Source organism: Oryx dammah, unplaced genomic scaffold (genome assembly GCF_014754425.2).
Source record: "Oryx dammah isolate SB20612 unplaced genomic scaffold, SCBI_Odam_1.1 HiC_scaffold_12, whole genome shotgun sequence".
In the NCBI taxonomy this organism is placed as follows: domain Eukaryota; kingdom Metazoa; phylum Chordata; class Mammalia; order Artiodactyla; family Bovidae; genus Oryx; species Oryx dammah.
This window is the reverse complement of record NW_024070196.1, coordinates 69211531-69230211: the sequence shown is the minus strand read 5'-3', so window position 1 is coordinate 69230211 and position 18681 is coordinate 69211531. Positions and strand designations below refer to the sequence as shown.

The 18681-nt window shown below is 41.5% G+C and overlaps 1 protein-coding gene across 1 annotated transcript; it reads right to left on the bottom strand.

Annotated features, from left to right (window-relative positions):
- Positions 1-99: 99 nt before the first annotated feature.
- DRG1 (developmentally regulated GTP binding protein 1) lies at positions 100-18389 on the bottom strand. The gene is made up of 9 exons (XM_040251131.1): positions 18179-18389; positions 17265-17388; positions 16195-16370; positions 12101-12170; positions 9874-10043; positions 6894-7024; positions 5695-5862; positions 5309-5431; positions 100-4466 (listed from the first exon to the last, which is right to left on the bottom strand). Exons 1-9 carry the CDS (start codon positions 18218-18220, stop codon positions 4367-4369), a joined length of 1104 nt encoding a protein of 367 aa, XP_040107065.1. The 5' UTR covers positions 18221-18389; the 3' UTR covers positions 100-4366.
- Between the last annotated feature and the right edge of the window lie 292 nt (positions 18390-18681).

The following is an 18681-nucleotide window of genomic DNA, read 5'->3' as shown; positions in this document are numbered from 1 at the left end:
AAGCCATGGCCCTCTTTCTTAAGCCTTAATGACCCCCTTAATGGTAGTCTTGTGGCTAATATCAGATGATAATGTGTAATTTCTAAAATTAAACCCAACTAAAGAAAATAATTTATTGGGTCAACAGGTATATGGTCATTTGTCACGTTTACTGGGGCAAAAGTCAACGGTTGGCTTCCTGTTCTCCAAGTCAGTCCCCAGTAGGGAAAAATGGAGCCTTAGAATTCTGATTCATTCCAGAATTTTTTCCATATACAACTTCCCTCAAGACTCTGGTGCCTGTGTTAATTTCTTCTGTGTTCTTACTCCTCCGTTCCATTATGTTGTGTACTGTAACTACATACACAACACTGGGGAAAAGGATTCTACCTGAGTAACTATGGCCTTGAGTCCCCTTTCCTGACTGAAGGTTTTTATTCCTCCCAATCTGAGGTGACAAATCTCAAGCTCCTCGAGTGAACTCAGCCAATTTCTAGTTCTTATCCATTTAGGGCCCTCAACTCTAGTTTGACTTCATAGTAGAGGCTCAAATAATGAGACCATTCTGACTCACAAGTGAAGTTAGCAAGATGACTGGATTTTGACTAAAAGGTTAAAAAAACGGCCTAAGGGTTAGGGGTGCAGCCTATAAACCTGGAGCTGCCCACCCTGCCCTGTGCTTCCAAGAACAAATAGCAGGTCGCTTTTCAACAAAACCTGGCTTTGTGGATTGAGCATGAGGTCTCTCTCTTCATAGTACTTCAACTTCAGCCCTCCCTCCCTGCAGTGGGATCTGAGTGAATCAACTTCAGAAATAAGCCCTGTTTAGAATTCTCACAAATGCCTTGTTTCATAAAGAATCTGGAAACAGTCTCAAGCAACAGGGGCAGAACAGAAACCTGGATCCAACTCCATCTTGTGTGTCCTTTCACCTCCTTTCCTTTCATATTGAACCAATAGTCCAGGGTGTAAAGTGGGGAGGGCTGGTTTGAAGCTGCTAGTGAGGAATTCCTTTTTAGGCTAGAAGCTAATATGACAGACATGAACAAATGTAGGCACCGAGCAAAGGGCAAAGCCAGTAGCTGGTGAGATGGAGTCAGAAGAAAATAAAGGAATGTTGCTAAGAATAGCACAGCAGAAGCTAAATGCATAGATCTTAAAGCTATTTTGGTGAATGGGAGTAGAGGCAAAAAAGGAAGTGAATACAGTCTTCAGAAACTAAGAGCCAGCTATGGAGTAAAAGGAGAACATGATGACATGATGTCTCAGCTAATAAGCCATCTTACAGGGAGCAACTCTGGGGAGTCTAGCAGGCATGAGACAAGTTTAGAAGCAATCAAAGCTGGAAGGATGTGCAAAGCCTCCTCAAAGTAAAACAGCAGAGTGCTAGAGAGAATCTTGTGGAAGTTGAGGGGTCAGGTAGGAAAGAACATTGCCTCTGCCCCTAAGGAAGCAGTTGAGCAACCAGTACTTTGAAATAGTAATAATCAATGAGAAGTAGGGGGGAAAACGGGAAAGTACAGGAACTTCCGTGCTGGTCCAGTGGTTAAAACTCCATACTCCCAGTGAAAGGGCCCTGGGTTCAATTCCTTGTCAGGCAACTAAGATCCTGTGTGCTGTGAGGCACAATGAGAAAAAAAAAAAAGCTAAAATTTTTTTTTATGGGAAAGTACAGCCAGGTCTTCTTATAGGAGATATCTTATAAGACAGCCTCTTAAGGTAGAAAGAAAGTCAGGTCTACTGGCCTACAAATGAAAGGGATAAACTCCAGGAATGAAGATAGCATACTGGAGTAAACGGACTCTTCAATATTCTACTCCCTTTACTAACAGCTGGTTCAAGAATGGGTATGAGACACAGAGGAATTGGCTGTGCAGCTTCTGGGAAATGGCTTCACCAAAAGTTAACACTCAGCCCTCTTTAGCATCCTCTAGGTATTGGTATAAAGCCCAAGGCTATAAAGATTTTCTTCAACTGTGAAGGGAGCCATCTGCCCAGCAAAGCAGTGAACAGGATGGCATCATGGAAAGAATTTGGATCATCAGTGAGCTACCAGCTAGCCCATCTGAGCTCCAGACAACTTATGTGAGAGACCAAGTTTTCTTCCATTTCAGCCAGTTAAGTTATTGTCTGCTATTAAACACAGCTTAATACTTTTGGCCAGCTGATGCCAAGAACTGACTCACTGGAAAAGACCCTGATACTGGGGAAGATTGAAGGTGGGAGGAGAAGGCGATAACAGAGGATGAGGTGGTTGAATGGCATCACCAACACATATGGACATGAATTTGAGTAGGCTCCAGGAGCTGGTGATGGACAGGGAAGCCTGGCATGCTACAGTCCATGGGGTCGCAGGGAGTCAGACACAACTGAGCTGAACTGACCTGAAACACAGCTAAAAGCATTCAAAAAGAAAAATGGATATTCAAGCCATATTGTGACAGTCAAACAACCCTAGTCGTGGAGTTCAGGAAGAGAAAGCTTTGCCCTCCTTGGTGGCCCTACCCCAGGCAGCAATCCAAACACAAAACTACCTCTCCCAGAACTCCCAAGTCTGAGCCCAGAAAGGAGGTAGGGTAATGTTCTTCTCAAACACCAGGGGGCCACTGATGGAGGAAGGGGAAGGTGTGGAAGGATGGACGCAAAGCCCATTCAAAGCAAATCCTGAAGCCTTGGAATGAACCCAGATTTCAACATCTTTCTCAACATTCTAGCATTTCATTGCCCACTGAAAGTGAATTTGAAGATTCCTCAAAACCCAATATAAGCTCTGCCTGGAAAGTAAACCTTGCTGGAAATCCCATGTCTCAGAAAGCCAGTGACTCTCTGAAAAGCCAGAGTAAACTCTAAATTATGGCCCCTATCATGAATGTACCAGTGATATCAAGATCTACACCCTCCAAAGTGACTCGGATACCAGGCCTGAGAGGCTTGCCTCCTGGGTCTGGGGACAGTGTTAAGCCCAAGCTCTAGGAAGACTATGAGAGGGGAAAAACTGTCACTAAGATAACAAGAGTAACAACTCCTGGAAAAGGCTGAGTATGTGGATAATCCCACATCCTCACTGCTCACAGCATGCTAGAAGCTCTAGTTCACCTCATCTAAAATCACACTCTGTCTTCCTGTAAATCTGTTTCCCTTGCTGGCTTTCTCATGGACCACCTTTCTCTATCATCCACGCAATCCATAATTATATAATCTTTGACTTCTCTCTGCAAAGAGCAAGCCAGTTGCCAGGTTTAGGTCTCTCCTCCTGTACACCCCCACACCCTGTCTCCCATATTCTCACTAATCCACTCCAACACACAGATTTTGGCCAGTCAATTTTCCACTATCATGAAAAACCCTTTAAATTCCCTATTAACCTTTAATGATGTCCTTAGCACCCTCTCTAGCAGTCCTGACCCCACTACTTCTTATAACCTACCCTCCTTCCCACCTCCATATAAACACACAGGTGTCCCCACAAACCTGCTCTGAACAGACTGGTAGCCTCACTTGCACTGGGCTACCTCCATGCTTTCATCCAGGTTATGTGGTTGGGGCCAGGACTGCCATGGGAGTTCAAGAAGGGCTGGGTTATGGCAAAGGAGATAGTGGCACGCAGCTGGCAGCACAGTTCAGCTCAACACTCAGCCCAACACTGATACACAGCTGTGCTCTAACTAAAGGAGAGGAACCAGTGAAAACAACAGCCAACATTCACCATGTACATATCAGACACTGACAAGTACCATCTCTTAATACTAAGAATCTCCATTCTAGAAGGTGTTATTACTCTCTGCATGTTACACGAGGAAACTGACACTTACAGAAATCAAGTAATTTATGCAGAGTTCGACAGCTAATTAAAGGTGGGCTTGCCACTCAAAGCCCGATGTGTCTGGTCGGAGTATTTTACTGAACCACCATCTCCCAAGTAGGCTAGACTTGCAGGGAATAATCACTTAACTTACGTCAAGTCCTTCCTTTCTCCAGTATCGTTAGAGAAAGACCACTTGAAAGGACCACATCCAGTTGGAAGCATTTCTCATGACTAACCATCAGGTGAAATGCTGCAGTCATATTTTTACCCATTTCTCATTCAAGACCAAGCTCCCAAGTACTTCTTCTGCAGCTGCCTCACTACACATAACCATCCTCATTCAATCCATCTCAAAACAAATTCTGACAATGAGACATGAACTGTACATAGTCAGCTGGCCTACCAGGTCCTTTATGCAGCTCAACATATAAGGTGACACCAAGTTAAGACATTTGGGTACTTCCATCTCCCTCCCTGTATCCTGATCCAGTGCCTGTCAAACCCAGGAGGGGCTTGGAGTCAGGTGTTTGATCGTGGAGAAAGCTGCTAGGGTTGGCCCAGCAGATGGGGAAGGGGATGGCATCACTTCTTCACAATCTGAATGACATCCTCGTCCTCCAACGTATGGTCTTTACCCACTTTTTGAGGATTGTGTTTCACAGACAGACCCCACACCAGAGCACTGTATGGAAGGAAAAAAAGAACATTCAGTGTAAATAATCACCTAGCTTCTACCTACCTAGGTGTCACTTTCTGCTTAGAGTTAGATTCCAGTTCTTGAGAGTCAGAGCCCTGCGACAGACAAGGCTCCCCATCCCCAGTCAGAGCCCAGAGGCTTTAGCTTCCCCTGAAGTGTGGCACACTGGAGCCTTCACACAAAAAGTGGAAGACTTCAGAGTTATATGGTTCCCCATGCTCCAGAGCCAATTTATGAAAGTCAAGGAAAAAAATACAAATGAGAAATATGACAAGACTAATTTAAAAATAAAAGGAGAAAGCATAGACTTGTTACCGAGAAATACCCTGAAATAATTGATTGGAAATTGATTCCTACAAATGCAATGTCAGTTACAGAATACTAGTTTTTATTGGGCCTATGAACCATCAGTGGTTACTGGTGAGAAACGTAGGATATCCTTCCTTAGCCGTACTAGGAAAACTCTAGCAAGAGAGTATTTCCTTATCCAAAAGGTTTAGGGGGGCCTCAGTACCCGGTGAAGCCCAAAACGATGCTGGCAGGAAGAATGAACATTTTGTGTTTGCCAAGAGGAAAATGAATTAACAAGAGAACCTCAGAGCAATTTGTATTGTCAGCCCTCCCAACTTGAAAAGGTGTCTAGGGCTCTTCCTGCTCCAAGTTGGCATGGTGTCACTTTCTGTTTTGATTTAGATTTAAGAAGACATTGCAAGGTTCTAACCAAGCAAGCATTTCCTGATGCCTAATTTCTATAACTCTATCTTAAGAATTACTCGTTAGAAGAAAGCTCACAGGGAAAAGAAGGCACCACATGCCATCATACTTACTATTTAAATTCTTTGATAAGATTTTTGTGAATCTTCATGCAGAAATCCTCCACCGTGGTCCTGGAGTAAGGCAGCACCACTGGGGACGTGTAATCGGGCAACTGGCCCTTGGGTTTGGTGTAACTAGAACACAGGGAGCAGAGGTTGCTTACTTCTTAGAATGCTTCATGTGTGAACACAACTCAACCCTCCATCAACCCAGAGATCACACATGGATAACCTCTATCTTGAGGGAGAAGGTGCCCTCAATATGGCCTTGCAGATGATAGGAATTAATTTATTTTTATCTCCAAAAACAGATTATGTTAATGAGCTCTAGCAGGTATTATTTTTGGACAGTCTGCTTTAAGTCCTACAGTAATAATACCCTCTCCACTAAGACTTACATCCTCACTAGTTTCAGATAGTCCCAGATCTTTTCCAACAGGTCATCAAAATTCCAGCGGTGATGGGCAGAGATTGGTACACAGTGAGGCACCTTATAGATAATATCCAACTCCTCAATGGAGATCTGATCAATCTTATTTAACACATAGATACAGGGGATATAGACTCTACAGAAATAGAAGAAAAACAGTGTGTTAGTCTGGAGCTGTGGACAAGACTGTCAGTCTGACTCAACAGCCCCTCACCCGGGACTCAAAATCAGAGACTCTAAACTGGAATCATGAGAAAGTCAGCCAAAAAAAAAGAAAATGTTTCCTACCTAAATAAGGTAGAACATGCAAAAAGTGAATTATCATTTAAGTAACAAAACTCAAGCCACAGTCCCTAGTCATGCAACTAATTACTGCAAAAGCATGCTGCAGTGTAAATAACATAAGCTTTAGAGTCACACAGAATGTATTCCCAGCTCTGTCACTTTCTAGACATGTATCCCTAGGCGATCTCAGAGTTAATTTCCCAGTTGTTTTATGAACTGTAAGAATGTAAAACACTTCTAATAATAACTTCAGGAATTAAAAAAAATTTTTTTTTAATACAACATCTAGCAGTGTCACAGTCCTAACTGTTCAATCAATAGGGCAGCTAAGGTTACTAATAATTAGGCCAGCTACAACTTCTCAGGCTTCAGTTGCCTCACTTATAAAACATGTAACTCAAAGCACCAGTTTTTGTCTGTTTTCAAATGCCAGAAATAACAGTACTTTCAATTATTAATTTCAAATAGTAATGTCTCATGTTATGTAAGATCTCAGTTATGTACTCTTAGAGAAAACAGATACAGCCCAGTCTGCTCTAAGTTCTGCAGAACAGCCTATAAAATTTCTCAGATGGATTAATTCTGTGAGAGCAGACTGAGGACCTACTCTCTTGAACCATCATACAACACAGATCTTAGGGGATAGTCTAGTTCATAGCAAGTAACTGAAACAAGCAATTTGATAATCATCATCAAACTTCAGAGCAAAGAAGGATGTTAGCAATCAAGAACAACCCTTCATTTTATCAAGAAAGCAAGGCCCACTATTATTTGAGATAAGAGCACAACTAGAGTTAGAACTGATGTCTGCCAGATTCACAATCCAATGTTGTTTCCATTACAAGGCTTCAAATTCAAACTCAGGCACCATTTAGTCAGTACCTGTTTCCTTCCACCACGTCAATGAGGTCATCTGCTGTGGCGTCACTACGCAGGGTCACATCAGCATTATGGATTTTGTACTCAGCCAGAATGCTCTTCACAGTTTCAGCATCCAGCTCACTCTGAGGGCACTGAATGGGCACAGAAGACAACTGGTCAGCGAGCAAAAAAAAAAAATCTAAAAGTATCTGTTGATGTACCCAGGTAAGTCTAGATAAGTGCAAATTTATTTCTAAAAACCATTATCCTAGATGAGACAGGCTTTGAGTAGGAAATACTTAAAATCTAAAGAGGTAATTAAATTAAAATGTCATATGGGTGGGCCCTAATCCAATATGACTCATGTCCACCCTTACAAGTTTGGAACACAGACACACAGAGGGAGGATCATATGAAAACACAGGAGAAGACAGCCATTTATAAGCCAAAGACAAAGGCCTCAGAAGAAATCAGTATGGCTCATATCTTGATGTCAAATATCCAGGCTCCAGAATCAAGAGAATTAAATTTCTGCTGTTTACACCACCCACTCTATAGTACTTTACTACAGCAGCCATAGCAAAAATACAGAAAGGTGGCTCCAACTCAAACATTATGAGATGATAATAGGAAAGATCTTTGGGGCAGGACGGCTTAAGTCTATGCCAGTCTGGAGCTCTAGAATATTAGATGTTATAAGAAATTCTCAATCCTCAATTATATGACTTAAAAGGAGCATTTGATAGAATCGATCACTCTTACCAATCTGAAACACTTTCTTTGGCTTTCAGGATTCTAAACTTTTCTGATTTTCTTTCTTGACTGAGAAGTTTTATTTGCTGATTCTTCCCATCTCCTGGCCTCTACTCATTGTGAGAGGGTGGAGGAAGGTATCACAAAGCTCAATCCTTGAAACTCTTTTCTATTTATACTCCATTCCTCAGCTAAGTGATCTCAGCTAAGCTCATGGCTTTAAAATTGATAACCAATAAATTTATACCTGCAGCAAGATCTTTCCTCAAATGCCTATTTGACAGTAATATTTGGATGTCTAACTTGAGTGTTCTGGCATCTTAAACTGAATATCTGATCTTCCCCTCCCTTCCAAACCTATTCTACACTTAAATCATACCATTTTAGTCACGAGAGTCCGTTTTCTAGCTCATAACAAAAACTCACCATCACCACTTTCTCTCACAACCCACATCCAGTTTAGCTGTAATTCCTACCAACTATTTCCAAAATCTTTCCACAATAACTACTCCACATCTCCTCCACTATTACAACTCTAAGAAATAATCACTTCTTGACTAGATCATTGTAATAACCTCTTAAATGGGTTCTGTATTTTTCTTCTTAACCCATTTCAGTCTGTTTTCAACAAACAGCCAGACTGATTCCATTAAAACCTGAATCAATTTTATTCCACAGACAGGAACCCAACCATCTTCTGCAAAGTGAAAGTATGCATGGCCCTATGCTATGACTTCGTTTCTTACTACTCTTCTCCTTGCTCATTCTGCTGGTCTTCAAACAAGCAAAGGCACACTCTGCCTGTCTCGCACTTGGATGTTCCCTCTACATGAAATGCCCTTCCTCAAGATATTCATTTGGTTCACTCCTTCTTGTCACCTCAGTGAAAATTCCCCTGATCAACCTACTCAGAACCACAACCCTTCCACCAACACTCTCCCTCCTCTTGCCCTAGTTAACTTTCTGTCCTTAGTTTATCCTAACATAATATACTGTATTAGTGCAGCAGGTAGCACTCAGACTCATAATATACTCATTAATTTGTTTGCTACTTCCCCATTCGAATATAAAGCCAGGAATTTTTGCCCCCTCTTCCATTTCCAAATAGGAAAAGGAGTACGTCAACACTGTATATTGTCACGCTGCTTATTTAACTTATATGCAGAGTACATCATGAGAAACACTGGGCTGGAGAAAGCACAAGCTGGAATCAAGATTCCCGGGAAACATATCAATAACCTCAGATATGCAAATGACACCACCCTCATGGCAGAAAGTAAAGAAGAACTAAAGAGTCTCTTGATGAAAGTGAAAGAAGAGAGTGAAAAAGTTGGCTTAAAGCTCAACATTCAGAAAACTAAGATCATGGCATCTGGTCCCATCACTTCATGGCAAATGGATGGGAAACAGTGGCTGACTTTATTTTTCTGGGCTGCAGAATCACTGCAAATGGTGATTGTAGCCATGAAATTAAAAGACGCTTACTCCTTGGAAGGAAAGTTATAACCAACCTAGACAGCATATTAAAAAGCAGAAACATTACTTTGCCAACAAAGGTCCATCTAGTGAAGACTCTTGAGAGTCCCTTAGACTGCAAGGAGATCCAACCAGTCCATCCTAAAGGAGATCAGTCCTGGGTGTTCATTGGAAGGACTGATGTTGAAGCTGAAACTCCAATACTTTGGCCACCTGATGTGAAGAGCTGACTCATTTGAAAAGACCCTGATGCTGGGAAAGATTGAGGGCGGGAGGAGAAAGGGACGACAGAGGATGAGACGGCTGGATAGCACCAGTGACTCGATGGACATGGGTTTGGGTGGACTCCGGGAGTTGGTGATGGACAGGGAGGCCTGGCATGCAGCAGTTCATGAGGTCACAAAGAGTTGGACATGACTGAGTGACTGAACTGACTGAACTTCCATTTCCCCTGAAAGCCTAAAACAATGGTGGCCCATGGGAGGCGCGCTATAAATCTGTGCTGAATGAATGAAAACAGATGATATAAGCAGCCATCTACTTCATGCAAGCATAAGCTTTTAGTTCCATACCACCCCAAAGAGGAAATAAAGCCACAAAAGTAGTCTGAGATGGACTCTTGTTCTACTGTCAGTCATTACAACGCCATTGTATTACTTCAATTAGCTCTGGGAGAAGCCAGGCAATTTCCAAATGTCAGTGTCCACGTACCACAATCCACTTTCTACCCTAGTCCCTTCAACAACCTACCCCATATACTTTCTTCACTTACAGTGGCTGTAAGATTAATGCCTCCTTTATCCTTCTTCTTAAAGCCAATGTTGGGGGGTTTGCTGTTCAAGCGAATGCCAAAGCCTTCCAGCTCATTTTCAATTATCTTCTTATGTCCCAAGGGTTTCAGGACATCCAAAACAATCAAGATCAAGTTACACGTTCTGGCCACTGAAGAATTGAAAATAAAAAAATCTTTTTCAAAGATCATTAAAGACCTGCAAATGCAGGAGATGTAAGAGACGCAAGCTCGATCCCTGGGTAGGAAGGTCCCCTGGAGGAGGAAATGGCAACCCACTCCAGTATTCTTGCCTGAAAAATCCTATGGACAGAAGAGCCTAGTGGGCTACAGTCCATAGGGTCACAAAGAGTCAGACACAACTGAAGTGACTTAGCACGCATATATATACACACACATATGAAGTTAAGGTTTCCAAAGATTTATGCCAGAGTCACCCTGCAATGTATGCTTTGTTTTCTGTTAGTATATCGAGAGATGTGTCTAGATCTAGATACACTAGCAGAAAAATAATTTGGAATGAAGATACAAACCAGGTAATAACCTGAATCCCTGAAAAAGTTCAGAAAGATTTAAAATAGTAAGAATTCTAAAAGAAAAAAGTTACCAGTTAGCATATATTTTTGTCAACTTTCTTGAGCTATAATTTATAAAAAATAAATAGTACCCATGTTAAGCATAGTTTGATGACACCTATGTAACTACCATGGCAACTGAGATTCAGAACATTTCCATCATCTCCAAAAGTTCCCTTGTACCCCTTTGCAATCAATCTCCCTTTCAATTCCCAGTCACCCACTGCTCTGTCACGAAAGGTTAAACTGCATTTTTAAGAATTTTGTATAAATGGAATCATACAAAATGTAGTCTTTTGTGCCCGACTCTTTTCATTTAGCAAGTTCCTAATAGTCATCCATGAATGACTTCTAACCTATAATTCTATAAATAGCTAAATTATTAATTTAATGTAAGAGTGGAATAAAAATACTTTCAAACATAAAAAAAACAAGAACAATTTACCTATCATTCACTCGTTTTCATTAAGTTCCTAAATAATGTACTTTAGCAAAACATGAAAATAACCCAGAAAAGGTAAGACAACAACTCTAAGAAACAGGGGATCCCATACACAATCTCAGCCATGCAAAAAATCTGGAGCTACACTGTCCAACACAGACTCCACTGGCCACCTGGGGCTATTCAAACTTAAATTAAAATGATAAAATTTAAAATTCCGTAACTCAATGGCACCAGGCACACAAAGTCCTCAATAGCCACTGTATTCAAATATCTAGAAAAATACTGATTGATAGGCATTTGATCTACTGGAACATTTGAAAACTATTAGCAAACAGAAAAGTAAACAAAATAAGAACCAATTAACTCAATGAAAAACAAATTTAAAAAGCAGATTTCAAGAGAAAAGAAATCAAGTCATAATACAGTACTTATCTCAGCACTGAGCAAGTTACACAGTCATTACATAATAACATAAACTATGACTGATGAGTTAACTAAAAATTATGATATTTCTTTGAAAAAATAGGAGAAGAGATATGGAGTACGAGAGCTAATTTCCTACCATAACATGAAACCAATAGATGGCATTTAAAATTAATTAACCATGAAACAGTACTATAAGCATAACATCTTAAAGTATGAAGTAGAAGAAACAGTTGAAGACTTGACAGCACTTCCAGTGGGGAGTGGCAGTGGAGATGAAAACAGACGGAGCAGCAGGTCACTGCAATTTATGCTTAGCCTTTTTTTTTTTTTAAGGTTGTATCATGTGGCTTATGGTCCTTGACCAAGGATTGAATCCACTCCCTAAGCAGTGAAAGCATGGAGCTTCACTGGACCACCAAAGAATTCCCCTATGATTAGCCTTTCATAACATTTTGCTTTAAATAAAAAGAAAGGAAGAAAAGGCATGAGTGGGAGGCAGGAAACCTGAGGTCTAGCTCTGAATCTGTCACAACAGGGCAACATTGTATCAAAGCGCTTCAGTTCTCCTGTCCTTCCTTTCCCTTCAAATGGAGGTCTGGACTGCTACTCTCTGAATCCCTTCAAGTTCCAACATTTTGCTCCAGTGAGAAGGCAGGTAAAACCTTCCCTTCACTGTGGTACCAATTCCAAGCTCCACAGTCCCTAAAGGAACAGCACCCAGTGAAGAGATGATACACCAGGACAGTGGCCCCAGAACACTCACCTGCGATGACCTGACGGCCTCTGCCCTTCCCATCCTTGGCACCTTCAATGATACCTGGGAGATCCAGAAGCTGCAAGATTAAGGAGAGAAAAGGAAAAGCTGGTTATAAATCTGAACAGATTAAACAGAATGATTTAAGTATTCAAAATTTAGGAGATCCAAATCCAATCTTCCTTGTAAGTGAATGTGTAAATCTTACTTTTACTAAGCATCTACTAAATACCAGCTGCAAGCTTCTTATATACTTTATCTCATCAAAATACCTAGCAAGTCTGTGAATAAGGATATTAGTTGAGGTTCACAGAGGTTAAGTGGTTTGCCCAAAGTCACAGTCCAAATAAATCAGATTTTAATCCACGTCTTGGGGACACAAATCCATAATTCTACCTTAGTATCTTTCAATATTTTCCCACTTTCCAATAAGTTGAGCCCCCACACAAATTCCTTACTATAGATTATAACTGGATTATGATATTCGCAAGTGATAAATCCTGAGGCCTCTGCAGATCCTCCAATTCACAAAAATATCTGCAGCCATTCTTAAGCAAGCACATAAAATCGCATATAAAACAATTCAGAATGCAGATATTTAAGCCCTATCCCTGCAAATTCCGGTTTGCAAGAGCCAAAGTCGGATTCAGACACTGATGTGTATTTCAAAAGGCTCCAAGGGTGACTCTGATATGTGTCCTCAGTTGAAAATAACCACTCAGTTGCCCAGGAAATGCAATAAAGTGAAACTTCACATAAGTCACAGTGTATGTAAACTAACATCAAAACCAAATCTGTAGCACTCATGACTCAAATTCATAAACTACAGTTATAAACTCTTAAGAATCTGTTACGAGCACATGTAAAATCTGAAAATACCAAGGGCCATGGTACTGTATGGCCAATACCGAATTATCTGCATGAACAGACAGGGATATAGTCGCAGCTTATCAAAACATCATTTAAAACTAGTCTTTGCTGGGGAATTCCCTGGCAGTCTAGTGGTTATGACTCTCCACTTTGAATGCCAAGGGCCCAGGTTTCATCCCAGGTCTAGGAACTAAGATCCTACAAGCTGTGCAGCATGGCCAAAGAAAAACAACAACAACTATCTTTTGTGGTAAGCATATCTGATATTACAGAAATATACTTCACGTTAAATAAACCACAAGGAAAAAGAATGAACTCAGGAGGTATTTAGAGTTCAACTTTTCTATTCGAGAACCTGCTCAAAAGCTCCTCCCTATTCCTTACTACATAATAAATAACATTACCTCCTCTAAAACTGGGAGTAGTGAGCACACCAGATCTTGATTTCTAAGTACCTATCTCCAACTAAAGGAAGGACAGAAGTGGTTCATGGCAGGGCTGGGGCAGGGAAAATATAAGATAAGCCTGGGGACCTCCCTGGTGGTCCAGGGGCAAAGACTCTACACTTCCAATAATTCAGGGGGCCTAGGTTCAATCTCTGGTCAGGGAACTAGATTCTGCATTCTGCAACTAAGACTTGGCACAGTGCAATAAATAAAATAATATTTCCTTTAATATTAAACGGAGAAAAAAGAGCAAGAGCTTTCTAACTGTGGCAGCTGAACATGGTGGAGAAATTTACTGAGGCCCTAACACGCAAAAAAGCAAGTTAACTTAAGCTTTTCTTGAGAGGGAAATATTTAAAATTACATTAAACTATTTAAATATTTTAAATTACACTGAACTATTAAAATGTGGCAACTAAATTTCACCCAATAAAAATAGGCCATGCTTTACATATATGAATTTCAGATTACAACTCAGAATTGAGAAAAGAAAAAATATATCTTCAAATCACATAACTGTTTGATTTTAAGAACTGGATACTAACCTACTTCAAATTCTAATGCCTTTAGAAGTTAAAGCAGATATATGTGCGTGTCCATATACATACATACATACACACACACAAACACACACATGTATGACAAGAGTCCTAGGGACTCCAGCAAGGTGAAATATAAGCCCCATAATTTTTGAAGTACTCCCAATTTTTGAAGTACATCCACTTTGCAGGCCAATCTCTGACTATGTGAAACATCAGTTTTCTTCTAACATCACTGGTTAATTGGTTAGTTGGTGGTTCAGCTACTACTTGAACATCTCCAGACACAGTAACTAATTACCTCAAGAGGTACTGTTCCATTTTTAGGCACCTTTATTGTTAAAAAAGATCTTCCTAACAACAGCAACAACAACAAAAACCAGAAATCAATCTCCTTATAATTATTAGATGGTTCTAATTTTGTATACCATTCCCCAGAGAATCACAGATAATGAGTCCTCCGTCACAAAAGAGCCTTTTAAAAAACATTTTGAGGGCAGTCATTTTAATCCAGTTAAACACACCTACTAGTATGCCTACTTAACTTGGTTTCTGGAGAAAGTCAAAAGGGAAGGAAAATCAGGCAGAGGGCACAGATGGAAAACAAAGCACCATGAAAAAAAGGAAGGAAAAAACCTGAAAAGGTCAAGAGAGACTGAAATAAATGAAGGTTTTGAGGAAAAGACAAGAAAAGAGAGGGGTTATACCAAGAGGTGCCATAACATCTCTTCAGGAAAGAGTTTACTCTCTGAACTGACAAAACTGACTATCAACAAGATTGTGAAACCAGATGAAATTAAGCAGTGGTCCAGATATGCCCAGGTGTCCTCATTCTTGTTATATACATTGGCATGGCGTCCTAGAAAGGTACGTGTTCTAATGGTACCTAACCAGAAGGGAAAAGTCACTGAAAATACCACCAGGACACTGGTTGCTCCTTACTTCAGACTCTGTAATAAGGAAACATGAATGCACTTCACAACTCACTGCGTAACTCACTGTTTAGAGGGAAAACAAATGCCTAAACTAAAGAGTTTTTAAATGTCCTGCCAAGGCACTGGGGGCATTCTGATTTTCAAGACAAACAGCAATTCTCAGTATCTGTCAACCTACTAGATCCAAGAAGCTCACAATTTTACCATTAGATTCTACTACACTGCTTTCAACAATAACAGATCCAAATCTTTGGAAAGTTGGATTTTTCAGAGATTACTATGGCAAAAATTAACACAAAAAAAATCAGGGTGGAAAAAGAAACAAATGTGGCAGTATTCAATCTGACTCCAAAGTTTGAGAAGTTACATGGTACCTAACAGTGTCCATATCCCATTAGTAAATAACTGTAGCTGTAAGGTCATAAATAATTGTTTGACTCTAACTATTAAAGGAACAGAACCATTAGGTTACTTCTCTTGGCCTGGAGCACTGCAAAAAATTACTGGAAACAAAAAAGCTGTCAGGAAATAATTACTAAGACACTGAGAGTGAGAACCTACTGAGACACTAAGGGCTTGGGAACCTCTAGCCTAGATTCAAATGTCATGAAATTCAGAACCTTATCTTCTTAGCTGTGGAGCCAAAAAGAGTGTTACATCATATTTTACATTTATCTTTCATACCCAAATGGACTCCTCATTTGGAAGCCCTGAATCTATCATCTATCTAAGAACTTCTGAAGACAACAACTTCATTAAGCCTCACAGATAAGAATTATCTTCTAAAAAGGGTCTGATCATGTTATTCTTTATTAAGAAGTTTCTAAATGGCTCCCAGCTATGTACAAGATAAAATTCAACTTCCTTGGCAGATACATAAGATCCTTCATAATTCAGTTCCAATCTACCTTTCCAAATTCAGTTTCTACTACTCCCTATCCACAGCTAAGCTCAAAATACAGGCTGTTCCCCATTAGAGCTGCCTGAAATTGCCCTTTATATTCTCCAGCTGATAAAATTCTAATAAACATTAAAACCCATCTTACTGTCACTTTCTATGTAAAGCTTTTTCTGTCTTACCAGACCTTCCCTCACCCCATCCTCAGGTGGAGAAAGTAGTCCTTCCTTTCTCTGTGTTTTTACAAACGATATTTTTATTTCTATGCACTGGTCTTCTCTGTCTCCCTTGCTAGCCAAAGAGGTTCTGGTAGATCAAATACGAGGCTTGGCATACAGAAAGTTCCAAATAAGTTCTTTTTAAATGAATGGAAGAACTGACTTCTTCCAGCCCTTGGCCTGTAGGCCTAACTTACCTGGATCTTAGCACCTTTGTATCTGATGACGCCAGGCACGGTGGTCAGGGTGGTGAACTCATAGGCTGCCACCTCGGAATATACCCCTGCCAGGTTACTGAGCAGCGTTGACTTCCCCACAGACGGAAAACCCACAAACCCAATTCGAGCATCACCCGTCTTGGCAACATCAAATCCTAAAACATCAAGAAATAAAAAAGAAGAATGTTATCCTGGGAGCGTTGAGACTCAAGCAATTCCTTTTACATTCTGGTTGCCTACCCCTCTAAAACTTATTTCTCCAGCTTTAACGGTTTTATCTCTAGGGTAGAACTTATGCACACAAAATTCCCCCATGGCAATTCACAGTATTTAATGGATAGTTTGATGGAAAAACTTTATACCTCTAACTGTTGTTATATACCTATACACAGTATTTAGAGCCTAAATATTATACAATAATTGATCTAAAAAAACATTTTTTTTCCTCTACAAACCCTGGGAACTGTGTGACTAACAAGAGTTTTCTTTTCTTACAATTAGTTGCCAACAAATTCAAAGCCAAATTTGTGGCCCTTCTCTAGAAGTGTACAGACCTTGTGACATTACTTTTCATACCAACTTTCTCTTGGCATCAACTTATTCTTTCTACCTTCACTTCCCTTTGCAGCAACTTCCTTTACTTTGTCGACTCTTTATTTACATATTTCACTGAGCCAACATAAATCTATTTTGGATCAGGACAGGATATACATAAACAAAACCCTAGTTCACTCAGAATATTCATTAACCTTTGAAATCAGCAGAATTGGGAATTCCCTGGCGGCCCAGTGGTTACAACTCTGCACTTTCACTGCCAAGGCCCAGGTTTAATCCCTGATAGGGGAACTAAAATCCCACAAGCAACACTGTATGGCCTAAAAAAAAAAAAAAAAACACAAACCCTGAAATCAATAGAATAAAAATAAACACAATTCAAGAATTTAAGCTTAGAAAGCAGACATTTCTAAACTAGTTTTTACCATATGCCTTTACTACTTTCATAAAAATTACACACACACAAAAGGAAAAGAAAAACCCCAAACACAAACCTTCTCCTGGTCCTCCACCACCACCACCTTTTGGAGTAATGAGCTCCCTGCGAAGCTTAGCAAGACGAGCCTTAAGCAACCCTAGGTGGTGTGCTGTGGCCTTGTTCTTCTGAGTCCGAGCCATCTATTAGGGAGGAATCACAGCCATAAATCAGAAGCAGTTCCTACAAGGTAAAACATCCAGAATGAATGCTCCCCCAGCTCTGAGAAGGATGTTTTCTTCTAAGTCCTACTTACTAACGTCACTATACCCACTTCAAGTCAGACTTTAAGAGAGTAAAACTCCATTCTCTCCATCACCCAGTCAATTCGCCTCATTACAGAGCAAACAACTGAGGCCCAGAGAAGAAATGTGACCAAAATCACTACAATCAGCGTTCACAAATTAGACTACAACTCAACTGCTGAACCCTTTTCAACTGCTTGTACCCCGTGTACCCCAATCGATTTTAAACAGCTCTGAGCCCTTCGGACAGAAGAACCACACAACAATCCAGGTGGAATCAAAACTACCACAGATGACAATTTACTTCCAGACCCTATTCCCGGGAGCAACACTCTGGGAAAGGGGGGTCACCAAAGCAGAGACCAGGGAAGAAGGAAGGGGTGTGAAGAAAGATACTGATGTACGTGAGTAAATCAGGGCTAAAGTGAGGAGGTAGGATTCCGTGCTGCTCACAGAAAAGAAACAGAAAACTGAAAGTTCGGACAGAAGCCGAACGCTGGGAGGGGGCGCCAACTAAGGTGCAGAAGTATGGAACGCGGGCCCGGGCTGAGGGGGGTCAAGGAAAGCGAGCCGAGGCTGAGGGGAGGCCGGCAACGCGGCCCGGGGCCTGACACGTCTGAGGGGAGTTCCGGCGGGAGCAACGCCGCTTTAGAGGAAGGCTAGGACGGAGCGTTCGAGCGTCCATTACCTCGGCTTCGATCTCCGCGATCTTAGCTAGGGTGCTGCTCATGGTGGCGAGTTGCGAGGGACTCAACGGCCTCCACAGGAGCAGCTCCCCGCCCCACAGTCGCCGGCAGACCGGCCACAACCACCAGGCGCTACAGCAGTGCGCAAGCGCGGTATTTCCTGTTTCTCACGAGAGTTCCGCGCGTGGCTCACCGCGAGATTTACAATGTGAACTGGTTTCCTCCTCCTCCTCATCCAACCCCGCCCCGTCCCGCGAGCCAGTGCGGTGTCATAGAGCCCGCGGGAGTGGGGGCCAGAGAGGCCGCCCCGGTCCTTACCTCCCCGAGCGCGCTGAGGGTCGCGCGCCGCTCGGCCCCGCCCCGCCGGACGTGCCCTCCACGTAGGGCTCCGCGTCCAGCGCCCGGCGCGTGGTGTATGGGAGCGACTCCTCGCTGCTGACCCGCAGCAGTCAGACCCTCTTTCCTGAAAAGGGCACCCACATCTTCCTCGCCAGCACCGACGGGT